Source organism: Camelus dromedarius, chromosome 17 (genome assembly GCF_036321535.1).
Source record: "Camelus dromedarius isolate mCamDro1 chromosome 17, mCamDro1.pat, whole genome shotgun sequence".
Taxonomy (NCBI): Eukaryota; Metazoa; Chordata; class Mammalia; order Artiodactyla; family Camelidae; genus Camelus; species Camelus dromedarius.
Window position 1 is genome coordinate 3,097,646 of NC_087452.1, and position 22,298 is coordinate 3,119,943.

The 22,298-nt window shown below is 59.4% G+C and overlaps 1 protein-coding gene across 4 annotated transcripts in view; it reads right to left on the minus strand.

Moving 5' to 3' along the window:
* Positions 1-22,298, minus strand: part of GRIP2 (glutamate receptor interacting protein 2) — an 84,379-nt gene that overhangs the window by 27,364 nt on the left and 34,717 nt on the right. For 3 of the 4 annotated variants that reach the window (XM_064496205.1, XM_064496204.1, XM_064496206.1), the window contains exons 2-3: positions 457-537; positions 67-202 (exon numbers count right to left, since the gene is read on the minus strand). In XM_064496205.1, the coding sequence (XP_064352275.1) occupies positions 67-202; positions 457-537 (217 nt within the window). Of the gene's footprint in view, positions 1-66; positions 203-456; positions 538-8,220; positions 8,532-22,298 lie in introns of those variants that run through there. The other variant, XM_031470985.2, reaches the window with a different exon arrangement.

Genomic DNA, 22,298 nt, shown 5'->3' on the forward strand with positions numbered 1-22,298 from the left:
GCCCCTGGTACATTTTCCACTGGCCCCCGGCCCCCGCCCACTGCCCCCAGCAAGCCCACTTCTCACCTGGCTGCGAGCCCCCCGGGTCTCAGGTTGGAGACCCGGGGCTTCCCGTCCTTGTCCGTGCCACCCGAGATGGTCAGGCCCAGCGTGCTGCCTTCCTTCTTGGTCAGCTCCACCGTGGTGACCCCTCGGAACTCCTCTGCCAATAGATTGGGGGTGAGCGGGCAGCGTGGGGCAACTCTGGGCCCCTAGCTCCAGGGCAAGTGAGGTCAGTACTTGGTAAGCAGCACACTTGGCTGCATTAGGTGGGGTGAGATCCTCTCCTTTTTTCAGAGGCAGATCAGAGAGGGTAAGCGACTAGTCTAAGGTCACAGAGTGAGTTAGCGGCAGGGCCGACGGCATCTGCCCCCGACCCAGAGCTCCAGGACACAGCAAGAGGAAGGAGCGTCTCACCTGGAATGCTCTGCCGGCGGCAAGCCAGGGCCACGTCGGCCCCTCCCGCGTCCTTGCCTGCTTTGGAGTAAGGCCCATCGTCTGCAGGCGAGAAAGAGAGGAAAGGCCCTGCGTCTCACTGTCACTTTCGTCGGGCGAACCCCTTCTGCCTCAGGGATCTTCCGCTTCGTGGATGTGGCGCGAGGGCTTCCTGCCTGCCACCGCCTCCACCTGGGTCTCTGCTGCGGGGTTCGCTGGCTTCCCCTCCCAAGGGCAGCTCTGCTCTTGAGGGTGAATGCTACCCCGTGGAGCCGCTTCGCGGCCATTCTGTGGTTAACCATCTCTACAGCTGTCAGCCACTTACAGAGAAGGAAGATGAGGCTCAGAGAGGGACAACTCGTGCCCACGGTCACACAGCAGCCTCTGCAAGGAGCCAGGACCGGACCCCAGGACCCTCGGCTCAGGCCACCCCAGGCCCCAGGCTCCCTTGACCACGTTCTTTTTCCCACATTCCTTCTCCAAGCCCTTTCTCAGCACTGAACTGAGATGGGTAAGTTCAACCAGCAAACACTCCAGCTGGCCGGCTCTTCCATGCAGCCTCCAGGGGCCACCCCCTGGCACCTGTACACCCCACAGGCTTCTGTTGCTCCCCCAGGCCCCCTAAGTCTGCACATGCCCCACCAGCCCCTGAAGAACAGCCCTCCTCTGCCCGCCCTCCTACCCCGCTTCAGTTCGGCCCAGCCCAGGGCTCAGAGCGTGGTCAGGCCTGAGCGCTGACCCTGGCTCAGCCGTTCACCAGCTGTGGGAAGGCCACTCCCTTCCTGAGGCCCCTGGTCACTCCAAGGCCTAACTCACAGGACCGTCCCCTCCTTGCTCCTCAGAGGAGGGTCAGAGAGCAGGGCTGGAGGGGATGCAGCCCCGGCAGCAGGAAGCAACCTCTTATCTCATCCCAGCCACCTCCTCTTCACAAAAGGGTTAGGGAGGGGATCAGGTTAGGGCTCAGCCAGGGGTGGGGTCAACTGGACCAAGCTCAGGGCTCAGCCAGAACCAGGAACGGGGTTCAGTCTATGGATGGTTTCTCGACCTCGGCACTAAGGACATTTTTTCTGGATAATCCCATGAGTGGGGGACTCTCTTCCGCATTGTGCGAGGTTTAGTAGCCTCTCTGCCTCCAACCACTAGATGCCAAGAGCACCCTGCCCCATCATGACACCCCAAAATGACTCTAGAAACTGCCGCGAGCTCCCCAGGGGAGCAGTACTGTCCCCCTCTACCCCCAGCGAAATCACTGCTCTGGGGACAGGGGCGGGCTCAGGCTGGGTCCGGTCGGTTCGGCCTGGGGTCAGGGCTGTAGCTCAGCCCAGGTCTGAGGAAGCCTGAGAACCTTCGTCGAGAAGGAGTTTCCAGGGGCAGAACCTCACGTTCGTGGGAAAAAGCCATGGAGAGGCTGCTTCTCCAGGCCAGGGCTAGGCTCCCTGTGCTTGTCAGGAGGTGGCAAACAGCAAATCGAACAGCGTGTAAGCCTGGAGTCATTTCCGGGGCCCCTGGAGCTGGCCCCCAGCAGCTGTGCTCACCCCCCACCCCCCAGGCCCTGCATTCACACCCGCCATGGCGGATTCAGGCAACACCCCATTAAGTATAATGAGTCCTATTACGGTTCCCTGATTCCCACTTCATTTAGATTCAACAAAACGGTCCTGAGCTAACAAAGCTAAGACCGGGTTCTTCTATCCACTGTGTGACAGCAAACATCTCTGGTATTTCATGTGGGCAATTCGGGAATTAAAGTCTGTCTTCATCCCCTGCACGTGAGATTCTACCCCCGGAAACTCCTCTCCTGGGCTGTCCGGGGAGACCAGAGATGAGCTTGCTGGCTCCAGGTTAGGGGTCGGGATGGATCAAGGTTGCCAAATTTGGAGCCATAGGATCCCAAAGCATGGAGTGGACCAGCAGTGGGTTAAAGCTGGCTCCTGAAGCAGGGGGTGCAGGATGCATTTCCTGGGGTGTCTCTGCCCTTCCCTCATCTCAGTATTCAGACTCTGCTCCAGTGGACAGCACAATGCCGTCACTGGGCTGTGACGGCACGCCTGGGACAGCAAGGTGTGTCGGTCTGCTCGTCTCAGTGCTGAGTGGCCCCAACTCCCTTCCTCCTACAATTTTTTGCTGGCTTGGAGCTCAGCTGTCCGGCAGTCCTGACACTGTGAGGCAAACCAAGGCTCATACAACTGTGTGCCAACAAAGAGTCAGTGGGCAATGAGTGAGGACTTGAGAGACCCCTCCCTAGGGAAGGGGTCTATTTCTCCATCTATAAAATGGGGGTGTCTCCCCCCATCACTGGCTCTAGTCAGATCAAGCTTGAGAGTTTGAGGAAATTATTTTATTTATAGCAAACCCTCTAAGGGTTCAGACCCCAGTCCGCCTCCCTCAGAGAACATGCCCACTCTCTCTCTTTTTTGTTCTGGGACCTGGTAATTACATGCTTAGAGATGAAGGCTTTTCAAAAACATCTTTCCCACCAATTTTCAGCTGGAAACGTGCATAAAAAACAGAGATATTTTTATCCGAGTGTTTTTTTTCCTGTCTCCTCCTTCCAGCAATGGGCAATTATGAGCTCTTGCCTTCAGTCAATCTGTCCTGTAAGGACTTGCTTCAGGGGGAGATTCATTTCCGCAGAGATGCCAGCCCATCGGGCAAATGCGGGCTGGGCAAGGCTGGGGAGCCAGAGGGAAAGGCCTTGCGGGGCACAGAAGTGCACACCTGGTCCCCGGCCCGGCTCCGCTGCAGCCTGGGTGGGTGGGTGGGTTTCTTTTTTATTTTATTTCTCTTGAAAGCGTTGCTAACTTGCCTTCATTATCTCTGTTTCTCTGGGGCCCCGGGAAGCTATTGAGCTTTGACAAAGGGAAAAGGGAGTCAGCCCCTGGCCAGACCGCCTCTGCCAGGGTCCCGCCTGAGCCGGAGAGGGGCAGGGCAGGGCTGTAGACTCGGCAGGCAGGCGGGCGTGACGGCCGCCTGGCTCTCTGGGCCTCCGTTCAGCTTCTGAGATGGAGCCACCGACAAAATCAAAGCCCAGAAGCGCAACTTGGGCTGAACAGGAAATGACCAAGTGACAGTGAGCCACCAGCAGGGCCAGCCCAGCCCAGGTGTCGAGGGGGAGAAGGGGCCCCGTCATCCCGGGTAGAACCCTCCTCCGGCCGCACATCGTGGCCCACTGCTGCTGGCTCCTGCAGCTCTCCACCAGGCCATCGGGCCGTCCCGCCGGGCCTGCCTCACCTCCGCAGGCACTGCTGGCCCGATGGGAGGGGAAGGGTGGACTCTGGAGTTAGGCCCACTCAAGATTCCGATTCCACATCTGCTGCTGACCAGCTAAGGGATCTGGGACAAGCCAGCCCTCCCCTCCAAGTCTAGTGCCCCCTTCGAGGGTTGTGGGGAGCAATCAGTGAGGTTAGGCGGTGCCCAGAAACCACAGCACACGAAGTTCTCTCGCTGGCCCTAAGTTTTGTCCTAATTAATGATGGTGATGACTGCGGTTGAGCGAGTGCCGGGTCTTGTGCTACGTGCTTCACAAGCTGTGTCTCATTTAATCCTCAGCCTTTGCTGAAGTGGGATGATGATTATTTCCACTTTACAGACGGGGAAGCTGAGGCACAGAGGGGTGACGTGACTGCTCACCATGAGGAGCAGGGCAAGGATTTGACCCAGGCTGTATTCTGAAAACTTTAAAATTATCACCACTTTCTCCTCATGATACGTTTACGTGGTGGGTTCCATCATCATCTCCACGTTACAGACGAGGAAACTGAGGCACAGAGAGGTTAAGGCAACTGCCTAGGGTCACAGAGCGCCCAAGTGGCAGAGCTGTGGACCCCGCCTGCATCCTCCTCCCGCCTCATGACAGTCCTCGGGGATCTCAGGGGTAATGCCCGTGGCCCTCCTGGCAGCAGCCCCGGCTCCTTCGGGCACTCCTGACGGACTGAACGAATTCCCCTCTGGCCATCACGGGCTGGACGGGGCAGAGGGCTGGATGGAGCTGCACGGAGGCTGACCTTGGAGTAACAGTCCCAGCTCCGCAGCTGACAGGCCCCCCCAGGAGCCAGCCTCGGCTACCGAGAGAGGCGTGCAGCGGTGGGTTCGGCCGTGGGCGACTCATGCTCGGTTCAATGCATGTTTTTAAGGAAAACAAGAAGAAACATATCAATAGATTTAAAGAGCAGATGCCTGCTTCACTTGCTGCCATGGGATTTTAAAAAAGGATCTGAGAAAGGAGCCCAGGTGTTGGGCCCACCCTGTGCCAGTCCTGCTCCAAGCACTGGACAGACACTGACACACTGAACTTCAGGGGGCAACAGGAGGGGGGCTCCCTGACTAACCCATTCTATAGATGAGGAGACTAGAGCCCAGAGAGGCCATTCAATGGGGGAGCTGCGGAGGACGGACTGGAATCGGTCTTCCTAGTACCCAGCAGACCACATCTTTAACCCTCAACTCTGCTTTGTCCCTCCAAACACGAGGGCAGCAGACCCCAAGCCAGGGGCGACCGGGAAGACAGTGTGGGGCCCGAGGAGGCCCGTGTTAGGGTTCAGGCACCCACAGGCTGGGCACCACCCAGAGTTTGCCAGCCCTGCAATCCCACCTCCACGAGGTGTGTGGAGCCCCTGGCACTGGGCCCTGAGGCCACGATCAGGCTGACACCCTCCTCTGGGGGGCCACGATGGCTCCAGTCACGTGGGATGGGGCGCAGGCTCCAGCCGGGCCGTGGCCTTCCGCCTTCTGGGTCTGCGCTCTCCCACCTCATTCTGAAATCCGCAATGCAGAGGAGCATGTGCCCTAAACTGGTCTTTGCTGGAGCAGCGAAGACTCAATTCGCCCCATGAGAATAAAAGTAGAAGTTGTCCCCACAACTGACAGTCCCTCGGCCTCCCGGACCTCATCTCCTAATACTGTCCCCTGGGCCCGGTCCTCTCCAGTGCACTGGTCCCCTCGCCGTCCCACACACCAGACTCAAGCTCACCCCAGCGCTTTGCATTGGCAGTTCCCTCTGCACAGAATCCTCCTCCCCAGGCATCTACAAAACCCCCTTCCTCACCTCCTCCAGGAACTCATGGAAACGTCACCTACTCGGGGACGCCTTCTCCAGTCGGCCTGTTTGAACTTGCACCCGCGCCCCCAACACTTCCTTCCCTGACAGACTTAACTTTCTTTTTTTTAACTTAGTGATCTTACTTACTGCCTGCCCCTGCCCGCTATGATGTCGGCCCTGGAGGGCTGGGTTTTTGTCTGTTGGTTCACTGCTGTGTCCAGCACGGAGTCTGGCACATAGTAAACACTTGGTAAATCATTTGAAATTCAATCCCCATTTACAGATTAGGAGACTGGGGATCAAAGAGGTGAAATGAGTTGTTCAAGGTCGTACAATCAGGAAGAGGCAGAGCCGGGTACAAACCCAGGCCTCCCTGGGTCTGGAGGCCATGGCCTCTACGGTCTGGAGCCTGGGGTTCCTCCCACGGCCACCACCTCTACTGAGGAACAGGAGGTCAGGCCTGCCCAAAGGTGTAGGTGGCTGGAGTGAGGGCCCCTCAGAGGAGTGGGAGGCCCAGGCCATGGCAGAGGGACCCTCCCATCCACCCCAACACGCACGCACCCTGCCTGAGCCTTCCCAGGCCCTGGGAACAAAGATCACTTTGTGGCCGGGAGTCAAAGGAGAGTGGACATTGTAGGGGTGTGGGGGTTGGGGAGTTTCCTGCCCAAATCTGCATTCAAGCCTACTGGGCACCCCAGACCGGGCCACACCCCTTCTTGCAGGGGCTCAGGGTTAGGGGCGTGAACAACACAGCAGGGCCAGGGGATGGGTCTGAGAAAGGACTCAGGCAGGCAGAGTCCATGGGGAGGAGGAAAGGCAGTCCCACAGTCCTCAAGCCCAAGCCCGGCTCCCCCTGGGGAGCACCACGCATGGCCGGGTTCTCAGGACCTCAGCTTGCTCTGCAAAATGTGGAGGGTGCATGGAGTGGCCATCCTTGTCCCCGTGCTCTGGGGGAGGCCACATGCCCAGAAGCCCAGTGGGTGGTCATGGGTGGACATGTGATCCAAGCTGGGCCAATGAGCACTGGCCCTGGGATGTTTGCTGGAACTACTGGAAACAGGTTCTCTATTTCCTTAGGGAGGATTGATCTGGCTGGCCTGAAGGTCAAAAGTATTAGGGCCCCCCTGGGCACCTCAAGGAGAGGAGTGTGACTGGAAATAAAGCTTGCTGAAAGAGGAGCAGAGACCTGGAGTCCTAACCGTGTTAACTGAGCACCTGGATCCCACTGTGCCTGAAGCTCCATCTTTGGACTTAAAAAAAAAAAAGCCTCAGCACTGATGCCAACTGAGGCAGGTGTGATCATGAGGCTCTGTGACCTGGGGAGCAGACTAGGGTGGGGGCTACAATGGTGAGGGCGATGGTCAAGGAAGTCATCAGACAGAGAAAAAGCCGGGGAGATTATGAAGGGCCCTGAATGCCAGGATAAGAAGCTGTGATCAAGTCTGAGTTTTAGCAAACTCCCTCCTGTGACAACACAGGGAGCGAGCGTGAAGGCTGGGAGGCCAGAGAGGAGACTGGGCCAAAGGTCCAGACAGGCGATGCTGAGGCCCGACCCTGAGGGGAGTCCACAGACCCAGAATGGGGAAACAGCAACCTGGCGGTGCCCCTGTGAGGTCTCCAGGGCACAGCTGCCCTTGTGGCTCTGACCACTGCAGGGCGAGGGGACCCCACTCCCGGGGCCTGATGTCAAGAGGACAGATGCACCCAGGCCAGGAGAGGGCAGAGGCGGACCCATGGGGTCAAATCCCAGCTTTGCTACTTCTGGCCTACACCTCTGTGACTCAGTTTTCCTAACTGTAAAATGGGGAGAATAATAGTAATGAGCACACAGTGTTGTGAGGATTGAATAAGAAAATGCAGAATTCAGAGCAGGGCCTGGCACAGAGTAAGATCTCAACAGCTGCCAGTTACTAATATTATCTGGGGGCCCGGGAGTGAATGACCCTGCCTCTGTCCCCTGTCACGGGCAGGGAGGTGGGAGCCTAACCTCACGGGCCCTCGGAAGCAGGGTGCTAATCCCAGCTCTGCCACTGTGGGTCTTGGGCAGCCACCGTCCCCTCTGAGCCTCAGTTTCCCCATCTGTCCACTGGGACCATGGTCCCTACCCTTGGAGCTGTTGTGAGAAGATAACATCAGATGTGTGTTGAACATGGGAAGGATGACCTGGTCTCGGCAGAGCCCCTCCCAGGGTCCCAGGCCCAGGCCCATGCAGGAATGTGGCAGCTGAGTGACACCTGTTCCCCACCACGTTCCCAGAGCCTGGGGCTCATGGAACAGACACCACCCGCCAGGCCAGGGCTTCTGCCTCCTGCCATGAGCCCCAAGCAGGAGCTCCCCCCACAGCACCCTGGCTCGGGGCTGGCTCCCACAGCTCACGCAGGGCAGGACGCGCCTCCCGGAGGCACACCTGAGACGTGAGCGCTGCCCTCTGCAACTCCGCCTGCCTGCTGCCCGGGGCCAAGCCCTGCGGGACGGCCCAGCGGGCCCATCTCCAGCACAGGACAGCAGGACAGCAGCCAGGGTCAGACAGACAGCCCTCTCACCTGCCCACCAGCCAGGGGTCCCACCCTTGCTCTCCCTCCGGGCTCTGGGTGTCTGGGGAGTGGCAGTCCCAGCCGTCACCATCCCAGTCCCCTCTCTAGGCGGCAGTTCCAGAGGGATCTGGGGGTTCAGCCCCATCACTCTGCCTACTGGTCCCCATCACTCACCTGCCTCTCCAGGGGTCTCCCGGCTGAGCCCACACAGCATGTCTGCTATTGTCTCCCGGGTGCCACCGACTCCTAGGGAGCCACGCTGCTCGGCGCCTCCCTCCCCTCCCCAGGGAGGGGCTGTGGGAGGGGAGCTCACAGCTCCCACTGGCTGGGCACGAGTCCACCCACTGCAGCGGGCGGCTCTCTGCTTAAAGGGGACACGGCCGTTGTCATGGCCGACTCCTGGATGGGGTACAATGCCCCCTCCCCAAGCCTGAGTCTGGGTTGGGGGTCTTTGAAGATGGCGTGCCTGAGGCCTCCCCCGGCGCCCCCAGGGGCAGGCAGACCCCTGGGGCCAGTTCTGCCCCTAACTTGCCCTGAGACTTTGATAAGTGATTGTGCCCTGCCAGGCCTCAGTTTTTCCATCTGGAAAAGGGGAGCAGTGCCTTCCATACTCTTTTTTTTTTCAAGTAGCGTAATTCAACAGAATCTTGCCCAGAATCCCAGGACATAAGCCAGACAAAGTTCACCCGATGGACCATGCCAAGGCATGCCTGCTGGTCTCAGTTTAGAAACCCTTGCACTCGGAGCCCCCAGGGGCCCTTCCACTGACGTTCCAGCGACCTCTCCCAGGCCTCAGTTTCCTGGTCTGTCAGGCGGGGCTGGGGGAAGGTCAGCCAGCAGCCTGTGGCACGGAGCACCCCCAGCTTTGGGGAAAGACAGAGCAAGCCTGGCAGATGATCTGCATGTCCTGGCTTGACAGGCAGGGGCAGCTGGTCACAACTCCAGCCCTAGCTGGGCCTCAGCCCGGCCCACTCCTGGATCCCCCCACGCCCATTCAGGATGACCCGGGCGATGCTGGTGGACAGTCAGGGCCCTCCTCCAGCCCTCCGCTGCTCCTGCTCTCCATCCCCCCAACGTGTTTCGGCACCGACTGAGGGCCAGACACTGCACAGGTGCTGGGGAGAAGGGTGGGCGACAGTGACACGGGGCGTCAAGCCTGCACCACTAGCTACACGCTGCATCCTACTGAATGCAGCAGAGACAGACAAAGTCCCAGCCCCCATGGAACTCTCAGATGTGTGGGGACAAGCGGGGCTCCACTTCACCTGTGCCCTGCAGCGAATGGAGGGGTACAGCTCCGCGGTTAGGGACCGGGGCTTCTGGTTCCCTCCCAGCAGGGATGCACATCATGGAACCCAGCCCACAATTCCCGGGCTGCCCATCCCAGCTCCTGCCAGCCTAACACTGTTGGCACTTGCAGAACAACCCAGGCTCTAAATCTGGGGTGAGGCCCCTTGTACCCCTATACCCACAGGTCATGTTCCTCCCCTGTTGCCCACTTCCCAGGGTGCCTTCTTCTTTGGGTGACTTCAGGTATGTCCCAGGGGGTAGGGCCCCTCGGGTCAGCAGTGAGGCCAAAGGTCAAAAAGAGACGCCGAGGTCTCAGCCATGGGAGGGACGGTGAGCACTGGGTCAGAGAGGGGGGACCTGAACTGGGAGGCGTTTCCTGGGAGGCAGGACAGGGGGTGCAGGCTCTCTGTGTGGGCCACAACAGTGCCCACAACGGTCATGATAAGATTCTTGTTGAAGACCCCGACCACCTCGGGGCAGTCCCAGCTCCACACCAGGCAGGAAGGGACAGGGCCCTTCTCAGCCTGCGAATTGCTCTGCACAGACCCTCCCCCTCTTCCCCCTATCTGCAGCCCCTTCGAGGAGGAGGGCTGTGCAGCGCACAGGTCTTTGCAGTTACATCCACCCCCTCTCGTAAGAAAATATTTGCTCTCCGTACAGACGCATTTAAATGAGAGATTAAGATTGATGGTCGGAAACCTTGCTGTGTTTCTGTCTCTCCCGCTGCTCCTCTGGAATTTACTTTTGGGGGCGAGAAGCTCCTGGAAAGGTCACGCCGTGGGTTCTGGGAGAGCTTCCATGTGGCGTTTCCCTGAGCGCCTACTGTGCCAGGCACTGGGACTGGGACACCAGGAGGCAGGTGGCGGCCAGCATCTTCCCGCCCTCCGTCCCTGTCAGCCCACCAAGCACATCTTCATTTCATCTTTTCCAAGAGTAGGTTTGGAAGCAACTGTTGATCTGTTTTGGAACAAGCTAGGGTTTAAGTAAATGTTTGGCACAGAGAGGTTAACTAAGTCGCCCAAGGTCATTCAGCTGTAAGAGTGGAGCCAGGTTCACACCCAAGGGGTCTGTTCTTAAAGGCACTGCCATGCACCTCTCAGGATTTCAGGGGCTTGTAAAGGGGTCTGGGCGTGCAGAGGAGGGGCAATTAGCTCTGACAGGGGTCCACTGGAGAGGTGTTTTTGAGCCTGACCGAAGGATGGGAAGGAAGGTGCCAGGAAGGGAAAAGCCACTCACTGTCCACGAACACAATCCCCTGTGACAAGTGAGGGAGAGACCAGGCAGGAGATGCAGATGGAGCCAGGCCACGGTGAGGGGTGCTCCTAAGGTCTCACTCCTCCAAGTGTGGCCTGAGGACCAGCAGACCAGCACTGCCAGCGGCACCTGGAGCACCTCAGCAATGCAGAATCTTGGCCCCACCTGGGCCTGCTGAGCCAGAACCTGCATTGCCCAGCTCCCCAGGGGATGCATATGAAGTTTAAAAAGCACTCTGCTACAAGTTTGCCTTTCATCCTACAGGAAACGGGAGCCACAGATGGTTGTAGAGCAAGGGTGTGAGAGGCTCTGCAAGGACCTCAGACATGGAGCAGCTCCAAGGGAGAAGGCAGGAGGGCCTGGGAGCTGCAAGCAGGTGAAGCTGCAGCTGGGCCCTGCCCCAAGACGACCCCACTCGTCCAACGCGGCCAGACTCTGGGGAGTCAGAGAAGGGGGACAGACTGCTGGGCCCGCTCTGTGGCTAGAAGCCAGGCCTGCCAGGGGCCTGGGCCACCAGCGGCTCTTGGTCACAGAGTTTGAATCTTTCATATTTCCAACACTATAAATGACCCGTGCTGGGGCCTGGGGAGCCAGGTGGCAGGGCCACTGAGCTGGCCAGCAGCTTCTCCATGGCTAGGAGAGGCAGTGACACCTCCATATCCTCAGGTTTTGTATGACAATTGGAAGATGCTGTGTGACCTGGGCATGTGTCCAAACCTCTCTGGGCCTCAGCTTCCTCAGCCATACAGTGGGACTAATAAAAGCACCAACCCCGTCCTACGGTTGAGGAGCCCACATACTGAATCAGGAAGCATTTATCCATCCACTTTCCTGCCCAGAGTCCCTCACCAGCTCCTTGGATGGACACAGGCCACAGAGGCGGGACTTCAAGGTGGCCGAGCACACAGATCAGACGCACCCAGTTCAAACCCCAGCTCTGTCAGCCACAAGCCATGTGATTCCAGGCAAGTCACTTCCGTCAGAGCCTCTGTTTCCCCACCTAGGCGTGAGGGCAGAGGCCTTGGGAGGTCTGCCCAGCACATGCTCTTTCCTACCAAGGCCAGGTTTGCAGGCCCTTCTCAGAGTCCCTTAACGGGGAACCACTGGCACCCCTGTGGGGCCGTGCTCTGCTGGGCGGCTGTCCTCCCACTGCAGGACCCCAGCGTCCCGGGCCCCAGCCCACCCAGGCGAAGTGACCCCCACAATTGGGAACCGACCCCACGCTGCATAGATGGGAAAACCGAGACCCAGAGAGGGCGGTCTCTGAGGCTCCCCCAGAGCGGAGTGGGGCCTGGACCCCGGCCTCTGTCCTTCCTCTGAGGCCCCAGGGCTGGTCCGTCATAACCACAGCGGAGGGAGCCGTGTCCTGATCTGCCGGGGCCTGAGAGACAGCCGGAAATGAAGTCTGGGTGGGAAGGAGGCAGAGATGGCGATTCGAGGACGAGAGATAAACCCTTTATTGCTGTTCATCTGCGTCTCCCTCCCTCTCTCCCTCCCTCCTCACACCACCCCGGGGGCCAGGCCAGGACAATCGCTCCCCTCTCCTCGCTCCCCTCTCCTGTCTCCAGACATTTCCATAAGGTGGGCTTTATCGTCCCCATTTTACAGACGGGGACACAGACCCAGCCTTGATGCCACCTGCCACAGGTGAGGGCCGCAAGGTGACCCCCTCTCAGGGGATACCACCTGGCTGTGGCCCCTACTCTGCCACGTTGCCCCACACCCCCAGCCCTACTGCCCGTCACCTGACGGTGGCACAGGCCAGGCAGAGCTTCAGGGGTAATGCCACCCCACGGCTGCACGTGGGTGCAGACACCTGCTCACAGCGCCTTCCCCGAAGCCCCCCTCCAGCCCTGGGGGGCAGGGGGCAGGCAAGGCCGCGAGGTCCCCGTGGCTGCGAGGGCAAAGCACCGCAGGTGGCGTGCGGCGACCAGGGAAGAGCAGGCTCGGGAGCGGAGAGGAACCACAGCTGACGGTGCTTCACGCAGAAACTGTGCCGGGCTGCGTTCTCAGCATCTCCCATGTCTCCTCATTTCCTCCCCGTTGCATCCCCACTCCACAGGTGAGGAATCAGAGGCCCAGAGAGGGGAAGCTACTGGCTCTTAGTCACACAGAGCATGAGGGGTGAGCCGGGATTTAAACCCAGGCCCTGCTGATGCCACCGACACAAACACCGCACCCACAGCCCCCCGAGAAATGCAACTCACACAGGTACAGGAAGAAAGGGGGACTGTGGCGGGGGTCCCCCGAGCTGCTGCTCCTGGGGCGTCTCCCTAAATCCTCTGACTAGGGAGGGCCAAGCGGCAGGAGAGCCGGAGGCCAATTTTCTCTGTGTCTCAGGCCAGTCCCTTCCTGCCTGAGCCTCAGTGTCCCTTTGGATGACAACACACCAGCAGTGCGAGTTTGGGGACCTGCCGGGGGAGAGGTCAGAAGCATGGAGTCAGGACCCAGCTCGATACAGAACAGGGGAAAAAAGGGAAAGGAACACGACGGTGAACAGGCTGTGCACCAAGCGCAAAGGAGACGGCCCCAAGTTCACGCAGAGCCCCCCCGCTCAGTCGTAAGCAAAGGCGTGAAGGGGAGGCGACGCTCTCCCACTTGACCCTTGAGGACGGTGGACGTTAGAAATGCAGGTGGGACCAGGTGCTGTGCGTGGGGGGGGGGGAGTGGAGAGGCAGGACACTGCTGGGGGCGGTAAACTGAGGCCACAGAGAGACCCCGCACCCTCCCTCATGGGAGTTACCCCAGGGTGATCCCCCACGGGTCCCCAAGGGGTGAGAATAGAAATGTCGCTGGTGAAGTTGACCTGGGTCTCCCTCCCGGAGGAGGGGACAGGGAACACAATGGCCGCACCCGTGGAGGATGACATGGTTTAGAAAATAGTGTCAAGTTAAAGGGAAAAAGGGAGGGAGGAAGAGGAAGGGGGAGGGAGGGGGGACAGAGTGGGGAAGAAAGGAGGCAGGGAGAGAGGGTGGGAAGGGGAATGTGCCCTCCCTGTAACATCATTTATACAAATGAAAAACATACAGGAAGCACTTCAATGAGCTGCAAGGGCGCGTACACCTGTAAAGACCTAGATCACAGAGGGATGGGTTCGAGGCAGGAAACTGGGAGTGGGGACAAGGCATGAAGGAGAAGCAAGAGAAAACAGCGCCAGAGCAGGTGCCGGGCCAGCCCGGCAGCGTGTGCTGGGAACTGAGGGGTTTAGCTCGACCCCCGGAGCCTGGGATTAAAAATAAAAAATAAACAGGTGCCTCAAATGGCATGTTAAGAAGCTAGAGCTCTCTCCTGAGGATACCGGGGAGCCATGGAAGAGTTTAGAGGGAGGGAGGGATGAGATCAGTCAAGTGCCTTAAAAAACGAACTGACCTGGGTGTGGAGTGCGCCCCTGGGTGGGGTGGGGGCCTCAGCCGCCCTCCCTCCCATGGGGGCCACTCTGACTCTGCCCACCCACCCTCTTGCTACCTGAGCAAAACCTGAAAATGAACGAGCAGGCTGTCAGGGCTCAGAGCCACCCTGCGCCCTCATCTCAGGGAGTCAAGGACGCCACGGCAGTGCCCTCCCTGGCACCCACCCACGTCCAGCCCTGGAGAGCCCCCTGGGCTGGGAGTCAGGGAGACCTGGCCTGGAGGTCCAGCTACTGCTCACAGGACCGACTCCGGGCCGAGAACACGACACGCGACCAAGACCATCAAGGCCTCTTGCGGAAGGGACGGCACTCAAAGAGGATGTGCTAGGAGCCCAAGCATAAGAAAGTGGGCCGAAGAGTCAGGGCCCCTCCGGGAGGAGTCAGGGAAGGCTGCCTGGTGGAGGCGGTGTCTGAGGGACACAGGAACCAAACCCTCAAAGACGAGTGCAGAAGGGCATTCCAGGCAGAGGGGCCGCCTGGGCAAAGGGTGGGAGGCCGAAGGTGCACAGGATGGTAGGGAGAGGCACCAGCCCACGTGGCTAGGGTCACAGGCCCCCCAGAGAGCAAGTGGGCTGGACGGGCAAGTGGGGGTGGGTCCTGACGAAGCCCTGCTTCAGGGAGAGAATCACTGAATGGGGCAGCCCAGGACTGTGGCCGCCACGTGGCTGGCATTTAAGGAAGGGCGAGCTCTCCCCCTCAGTGAGATGCTGGTCGGGGACACACAGGAGGTCTGGGCAGCCAGCCACTCGACCCAGCAGACAGGAGCAGGGCTGGACCCTGAGGAGAGCGACGCCCCCTTGCGGCTGGTGGGGGCTGAGGCCTTGGGAAGGGCGGGCGTACCCCTCAGCATCCAAGGGGAACGGGAGACCGGCCTCGGCCCCTGGACCCCCACCATCCGCCCCCAGGTCAAGCACTACCCTGTTCTCCCACTCTACTGCGCACAGTGTCCCATGGAGCCTTTCAAGGGCCCTTGGAAGTGGGCGCTGCTGCTCCTGATTTCCAGAGGAGAAAGCGGAGCCCCGAGTGGGGAAGGGACTCGGCCGAGGCCCCGGCTAGGACGGGCCGAGGGCCGGGCCGCCAGAACCGGCGCTCCCTCCACGGGCCCTTTACACAGGCTGTTCCTTCTGCCTGGAGCCCCCCCCCCCCGCCTCCATCCTTAGAGAACAAGCAGTGAGGGCCTGCGGCAGGGTCCGCCAGCGGGCACGTGGGACAGCGCTTCCGGGCTGGGGTGGGCCCTGGCAGAGGCCACTTCTTTGAGGACAAGGCTTGACCCCGAGATTTCAGGGCCAGCGCCTGCTACCTGACAGCTGAGGCACCCTGAGTTCCACGGCCGCCTGAGCGGCATTTAGGAAGAAACCTTGGGAGGCACCAACTGGTGTCCAAAATCGACCACCCTCCTCTGCCGCCCCCGCTCCCACGGTCCCCAGCACCCTGAGCCGATTCCCCTCTGAGCCTCTGCACTCTCAGTCCCCCAGGAATGCGCCAATCCCTCCTTCGGCCTGACCGAATCCTGCAAGCCCCCAGGGCTGTCCCATGTCACATCCTGGGGGGCCCTCCGGCTGGTGGGTGCCCCCTCTGGGTCCCCAAGCCCTTGGGCGTCCCTCAGTCCCATTGTCAGCTCACATCCTCCTCTTCCTTGCCCATCCACCCCCAAGTAGGCCCAACACCCACCCGAGTGGTGATGGACATTCCAGTCTGCCCCTCCCACCCGGCCAGCACCCCTCCTCCAGCAGCAGCCTGGGGGCCTGGGAGGGGCCCTGGGTTTGGGTCCTGTCTCTCCACCTCTGACTGGCTAGGTGGCCCGGAGCAAAACCGGCCTCAACTTCCCAGGTGCAAAAGGAGGGACCTGTGTGGGCTGAGGCAGGAGTGGGGCCTGGGTGTCTGGGGGCTGCTTCAGTTCTGACCTCTCCAGCCTGGGGCCCCCTCTTCCATCCCTTGCTTGGGTTCCAAATGACCCCAGCTGTTTCCAAACTTCAAACAAACATTCCTCGATGGACTATTCTGCAAATGGGGCACTGAGACACAATGAGGGGCAGGGACCATCCCCAAGGTCACCTGCGGGAACCCCAGCTGCCCCAGTTGTGTGGCTGTAAGAGGTTGCTGGGTAGGTGCCACCTCCTTGCCCTCCCACCTGCCCACACATCTGCTTATGAGTCACCTTCTCCTCGGCCAAGACAGCGAAACGTGGGGGCTGGAGAGACAAGGTCAGCCCAAGGAGAGTGAGTGGGCGGATGGGGGAGGAGGTGAGGAGGCTTCAGCCCAGGGAGCGCAGCTGGGGGCCCAGGATGGAAACTGAGGCCAGGAGGGGCAGGGAACTGCTCCAGGCCCACAGAGAGTGCGGCCAGCCAGCCTCGGGCTCCTGTCCGATGCACATTCTCTCTGCCCCATCAGGCAGTCTCCCCAGGGAGGGAGAAGGGCCGGCAGCCCTCATAATTATCTGGGCAATTAAGACAGGCAGATGGTCCGGCGGGACGGAACATTCAAGTGACAAAGGGAGACAGTGCTGGGACGTTAGCTGACAAGATCAGCTCTGGTCCTGATGGGTGACACGGGCAGCAAACGTGCTGTGAGTTCATCCCAAGTGCGAGCCCTGAACTGGGGGCGGAGCCGACTTATCCTGCCCGCTCGGTCCTGCGCAACCCACCCCCACAGACCCTGAGCCAACTCTGGCTCTGCCCTGCGGGAGGGACACAGGCAGGCTGGGGCATGGACAGAGGTGTGCCTGCTGGGGACAGGCGAGAGACCCTGAGAAATGCGGCTGCTCAGCCTGGAGGGACAACCTTGTGGGGACCCAACCACTGTCCCTGGGGGCTATCCCGGGGCCAGGGGAGCAGAGGGAGGGTGGAGCACCTTGGGGGAGCCTGGAGAAGACAGACCAGTAGACCCAGGCAGGGAATGCCACAGAGGGGGCCCTGCTCCTGGTGTGGAGGCCAGATACCTGACCTCTGAGAAATGACCTGGTGGTAAGATGTTTAGGCTGGAGGTCAGACTACCTGGAGGGCTGGGGGGTGGGGGCTCTGGTGGTGCACAGACTCCACCATATCCTCTCTGGCTGTGTAGCCTTAGAAAGTCACTTCCTCCTTGAGCCTCAGGTTCCTCACCTGCAAAATGGAGCAATTTAGTTCTTAGCTCACAGGACTGTTGTGAGGATGAGGGAGTATACATGAACCACATAGCAGGGTGACCAGCAAACAAGTGCCCAGTAAACACCCGGAGAACAAAGAACAGGTCCAGAGGTTCACTCCAGGCTGCTGGGATTCCAGGAACCCCTACAGGGATGAGTTTATCCCCAGCTCCTTGAGAGAAGTCCCGGGGACTCCAGACACAGCAGCTGATCTGAATTTCTGGTGCCCCCGACATCAAGGAGGGTGGGGGCTGGGAAGTGGGGTGCTGTCTGGGCACTGGAGGGGGGCTCGTTTCCACGTTGAGAGTCAGATCTGAAACCCCAGTGCAGCTGCTGCAGTGCAAGAAACGCCAGGAGCCGGATGTGGAGGCGAGAGGCAGACAGAGGAGAGTCTCATTACGGAGGGGAAGGAAGGAGTGAATAATTCATCACAGATGTGCGCCACGTTGGGCGCGCAGGCGGGCAGACCTCAGGAGGGCACGGTGCAGGAGGCCCTCTCAGCCGGCGGGAGGGATTACCATCCTTAATAACCTCATCACCCCTCAACTGTCCATGGCTCCCCCAGTGCCGCAGGGGCCAGACCAGACACCCCTCACCCCCTCACCCTCTGCTCCAGTCTTGCTGGCCTGGGGACACCCAACACGTCCACACCCCAGGAACTTTGCACTGGCTGTGGCCTCTGCTGGCCACATTCTCCCCTTGGATTTCTGCCTGGCTCCCTCTCTCACCTCTGTCAGGGCTTTGCTCTACTGTCACCTTCTCAGCGTGGCCCTCCCTGAACACCCCATCTAAAACTGTCCCTCACTTCCCACGCACCCCATGCCCTCTCCCCCTTATCTGACTCCACAGCATGTGTCACCACCACATATTGTCCTTATCTGTCTTGTTCCTTGGCTGTCACTCCTCCTAGAATGTCAGCTCCATGGGGATAGGGATTTTGGTCCGTCTTGTTCCCTGTTGTACCCCCAGGGCCTAGGACAGTCCCCAGCACACAATAGGTGGTAACTGGTGCTCAGTAGGTATCTGTTGAATGAGTGGATGGCACAGGGCATCCTCCCACCCCCATGACAGCCCTAGATCCTGCCTCTCACTGGACCCCAGCCCAGCCTCTCCCTGCATCCCCACCTGTGCTCTGCAGTCGCCAGAACCCGTTCTAACACTCAGCTGTCCTCCACGCTCTGCTGCTCAAGGACCTTCCATGGCTCCCACTGCCCCCAGGACAGAGTCCAAGCTCCACAGCCTCCCACCTCCTCTGCCCTGGCTCCCTTCTCTCCCAAACCCTTCAAGCTGACCAAAGTCAGCTGACCAGTTCTCTGCGGCCGATCTTCCAAGCCTCCAGGCATTTGCACAAGCTATTCCCTTTACCTGAAACTTCTCTTCTTCCCTTAGCGACCTGGAAAACTCCTACTCATCCTTAAAGACCCTACTCTGGGAGCTTTCCCTGAATTCTCACAAGCAAAATCACTGCCTCCTTCTCCAGGCACCACCTGGACCCAGTCCGCCCACCCCACTGAAGCCCTGACATCATCTGCACATCATTTCTTTCTGGGTCTTCACTCTCTGGATCAGGAACTGTAAGCTATCCCCTTCTGGGGCCCTGACAGCCTAGCACTTTAAAACTATCACCTCAGTTGTCCTTGTAGCCACTCAGTGAGGAGGGTTCCAATGCCGACCCCATTTCACAGATGGGAAAACAGAGGTCCAGAGGGGTAAAGGCACTTGCCCTGGTCAAACAGCTGGGACTCACACCCAGCAGGCGGCTCCAGGACCTGCATATCCTGCCTCCCTCACATCAGCACACAGCAAATTAACTCACTCTTTGAGTTGAATGTAAGTGTTCTATGCCTCCAGAGGCCAAAGCTCAGAGCAGGGTCCAGCCCATAGGTGTCAGAGTTGGAGCAGCTCCGCAGGCCCACCCCGCTCCCCAAACCTCTGCTTTCTCAGTGTCCAGACGTGGAAGCAAAGGCCACTGTCAGGACAAAGGCAGGCGGAAGGGGCCCTGAGCGTCCAGCCCCCAGGGGCGCTCTTATCGCCTCAGCCTCTCAGGCTATGGCTCAAATTGGTGGGCCAGCCAGGACGGAACCTCTACTTTCCCCAGTCCCAGCCCCAGGCAGGAAGCACTGCTCCCCGACTGAAGCAAAGCCTCAAATTCCAGTCTGGGAGAGGCTGCAGATGGCTATGTGGCCCAGGGACCCCCCAACTTAAGCAATCCAGGTAGAGGAACTTGGGGGTGTTACACAGAAAAGATGGGAAACAGGAAGCTCTATTAAAGAATTTGGACCAAGGAGAGGGTATAGCTCAATGGTAGAGTGCATGCCTAGTGTGCACGAGGTCCTAGGTTCAATCCCCAGTACCTCCATTAAAAAAATAAAAATAAACCTAGTTACCTCCCCTCAACAAAATTAAAAATAAGTAATTTTTAATTAAAAAAATGAGCCAGAATAATCCAAAAAATTAAACAAATAAAATTTAAAAAATTTTTTAAAGTTGGGGGAGGACATAGCTCAGTGGTAGAGCTCATGCTTAGCATGCACAAGGTGCTGGGTTCAATCCCCAGAACCTCCATTAAAATAAATACAGTTAATTACCTCCCCCATCAAAAAAAAATTCTTTTCAATTAAAAATTAAGAAAAAAAATTTTTTAATTAAATAAAATTTTAAAAAGTATATGGGCTGGAAGTGGGGAGAGGTGTGCTCACACATTTAAAAAAATATTTTGGAAAAGAAGGCAGAAGAAACACCTCCCTTCCTCCAGCCCCTTGTCTCCCTCTCCCCGGAGTGTCCCCATTCTCAGTGGATGCACAGGTCCACGTGCCTCCCTCGACCCCCGCTAGGGGAGGGGAGGGAAGCCACAGAGCCAGGCACACCTCAGCGCAATGCGCCCTCGTTAATCAGGCCGTGCTCCCTTCTGCTCTCTGTTTATTTCCTGTTAGGGGCTGGCTGGTCCCAGGCACAACCACACTGGGGCCAGTCGTGTGTGAATGTGGGGTGGGGCGGAGGGGTGAGGGGGAAGAGGCAGCAAGAGGCTGGGCTGCTGATGGGAAGATGAAATTCAAGGTTACCAGGAGCCTACTGTGTGCCAGGCCCTGCCAGGACCCTCCTAATCATCACTGCGCTCTCAGAAGGGTGGCTTTTCTTGGGTATTTTTTACCGATGAGGAAACTGAGGTTCTGAGTGAGCCACACAAGAAGTAAGTAAAAGCCAGGGGCAGGATTTGCACCTGGGTCTGTCGGGGACAATACAAGCACTTCCTACATCTTCAAGAGACAGAGCCTGATTCGCAGCATGCAGTTGGCTATTCTCCAAACCCTGGGGATGCTCAAATCAGAAGGAGCCAGGATGTGTCTGCCCATCCCTCCAGGCTGGGAGGGTCCCACCGGGTTCTCAGGGCTGTGGATCTGAAGAGGACAATGGCCTTGATGGGGGAGGTGGCTATTCCCTTGGAAACCATCCAGCACACGGTTCTCTGGGAAGCCTCCCAGGAAATCCTGAACCTGATGCTCTCCAGGCATCCATCCACCTTGCTGTCTCTCTGAAAGGGGCTTCCAGGGGCCTCTGGGATGTCACACCACCAGCTGCCCACAGGCCAGTGCAGGGCCGAGAGCCCTGTTAGCCCACAGACCCTGCTACCCTTTGACCGCCCCTAAGGCAGCCCCCCAGACTCCCCCATGGGCCCCTCAGAGGCTGGAAAATGCTCACAGCAGTTATAAGAGCTGGCTTGAGAAAGCCTCCATATGTCAGCTGTGTGGCCGTGGGCAAGTTACTTAACATCTCTGTGCCTCAGTTTCCCCCTGTGTACACTTGGGATAAAGATAGGGCCAACCTTGCAGGGCTGCTATGAGGAATTAATGAGTAATGCCTTCCCTGGGATGCCGTGGCACTGAATTAACATCAGTTACTCTTGTTCTCATGATCAGTGTGATTATTCCTAGTTTTGAGGCCCGAAGCATAAGGACTGAATCCACCACCTCCCCTCACCCCATGCTGCAGACGGAGAGGTGGCAGCCTAGGGGGGCCACCGCTGAAACCTGGGGTCACATGTGGCCTCGGGGGCTGGACTCCCAGCTCTAGACACTATTCCCCACCCCGACTCCCACTGCAGCCTCGCCCCCTCCTGGAGATGGAGCCAAAGGGACCCTGCACACAATGGGGCTCAGCACCGACTAGGACTCAGCCCAAGTCCACGCCCCGCATTTGTGCACAGCCCCCTGCCCCAACTCCCCCCACACAGCCCTACACACACACACACACACACACACACACTGCCCCTGCCTGCCCAGCTCCACCATGTCCTGAAGGGGGAGGAAAGGAAAGGCCACCAGGGCCACTGGAGGAGGCTGGTGATGAAGGAGGCTGTGACACAGAAGAGAAGAGAGGGAGCGCGTCAGACACAGAGGCCAGGAGAGGACACAGACAGATAGGGCCTGAGAGGGCGAAACAGGTGAGCCAGAGAGAAGACAGGAACAGAGAGAACCAGAGAGGAGAGAGGATGGGGGGAGGGGGCGGAGATGAAGAAAGGGGACTTAGAGAAAGGAGACAAAGAGATGGAGAGAGAGAACGAACGGAGCGGTGGAGAGATGGGGAAGGCGGCAGGGGGTGGCCAGGGCAGAGAAAGGAGGCACACGCGCTGATCCAGAGAGAAAGACCCAGAACCGGGAGGAAGGCAGGCGGCAGCGGAGAGAACTCAAAAGCGCCAGAAGAGCCGGGGTCGGGGCGGGGCAAGGGGTGGGTGAGAGGGCGGGAGGGGAGGCCCGGCCCCCCAGGCCCCTGGCCTCCGCCCGCTTAGGGACCCAGGTCCGGCCCCAGCCCCGGGGCCCCAGTACCTTTGGGCCGCCGCCTCACCACGCCCAGCCGCCACTTGAGCGACACGGCCAGCATCGCGCCGCCCGCCCTCGGGGCCCCGGGCCGGGCTGCCCGCGCCGCCGCCGCCCGCGGAGCCGGCGCTCCCCGCGCTCCCCGCGCTGCCTGCGCTGCCTGCGCGGACTAGCAGAGGCTGGGCGCTCCCTGCCTCCGCCCTCCCCGGTTGCTAAAATAGACTATCCTCCCCAGAGCCAGCGGAGATAGGGCCCTTCCTCCCCCGCAGCCCCGGCCTGGGGAGCGCGGTTCCCCCGTGGACCAGACCCCGAGGCAAAACCTCCGTCCCTCCATCAGCAGCCCCCGCCCCAACCCAGTTCT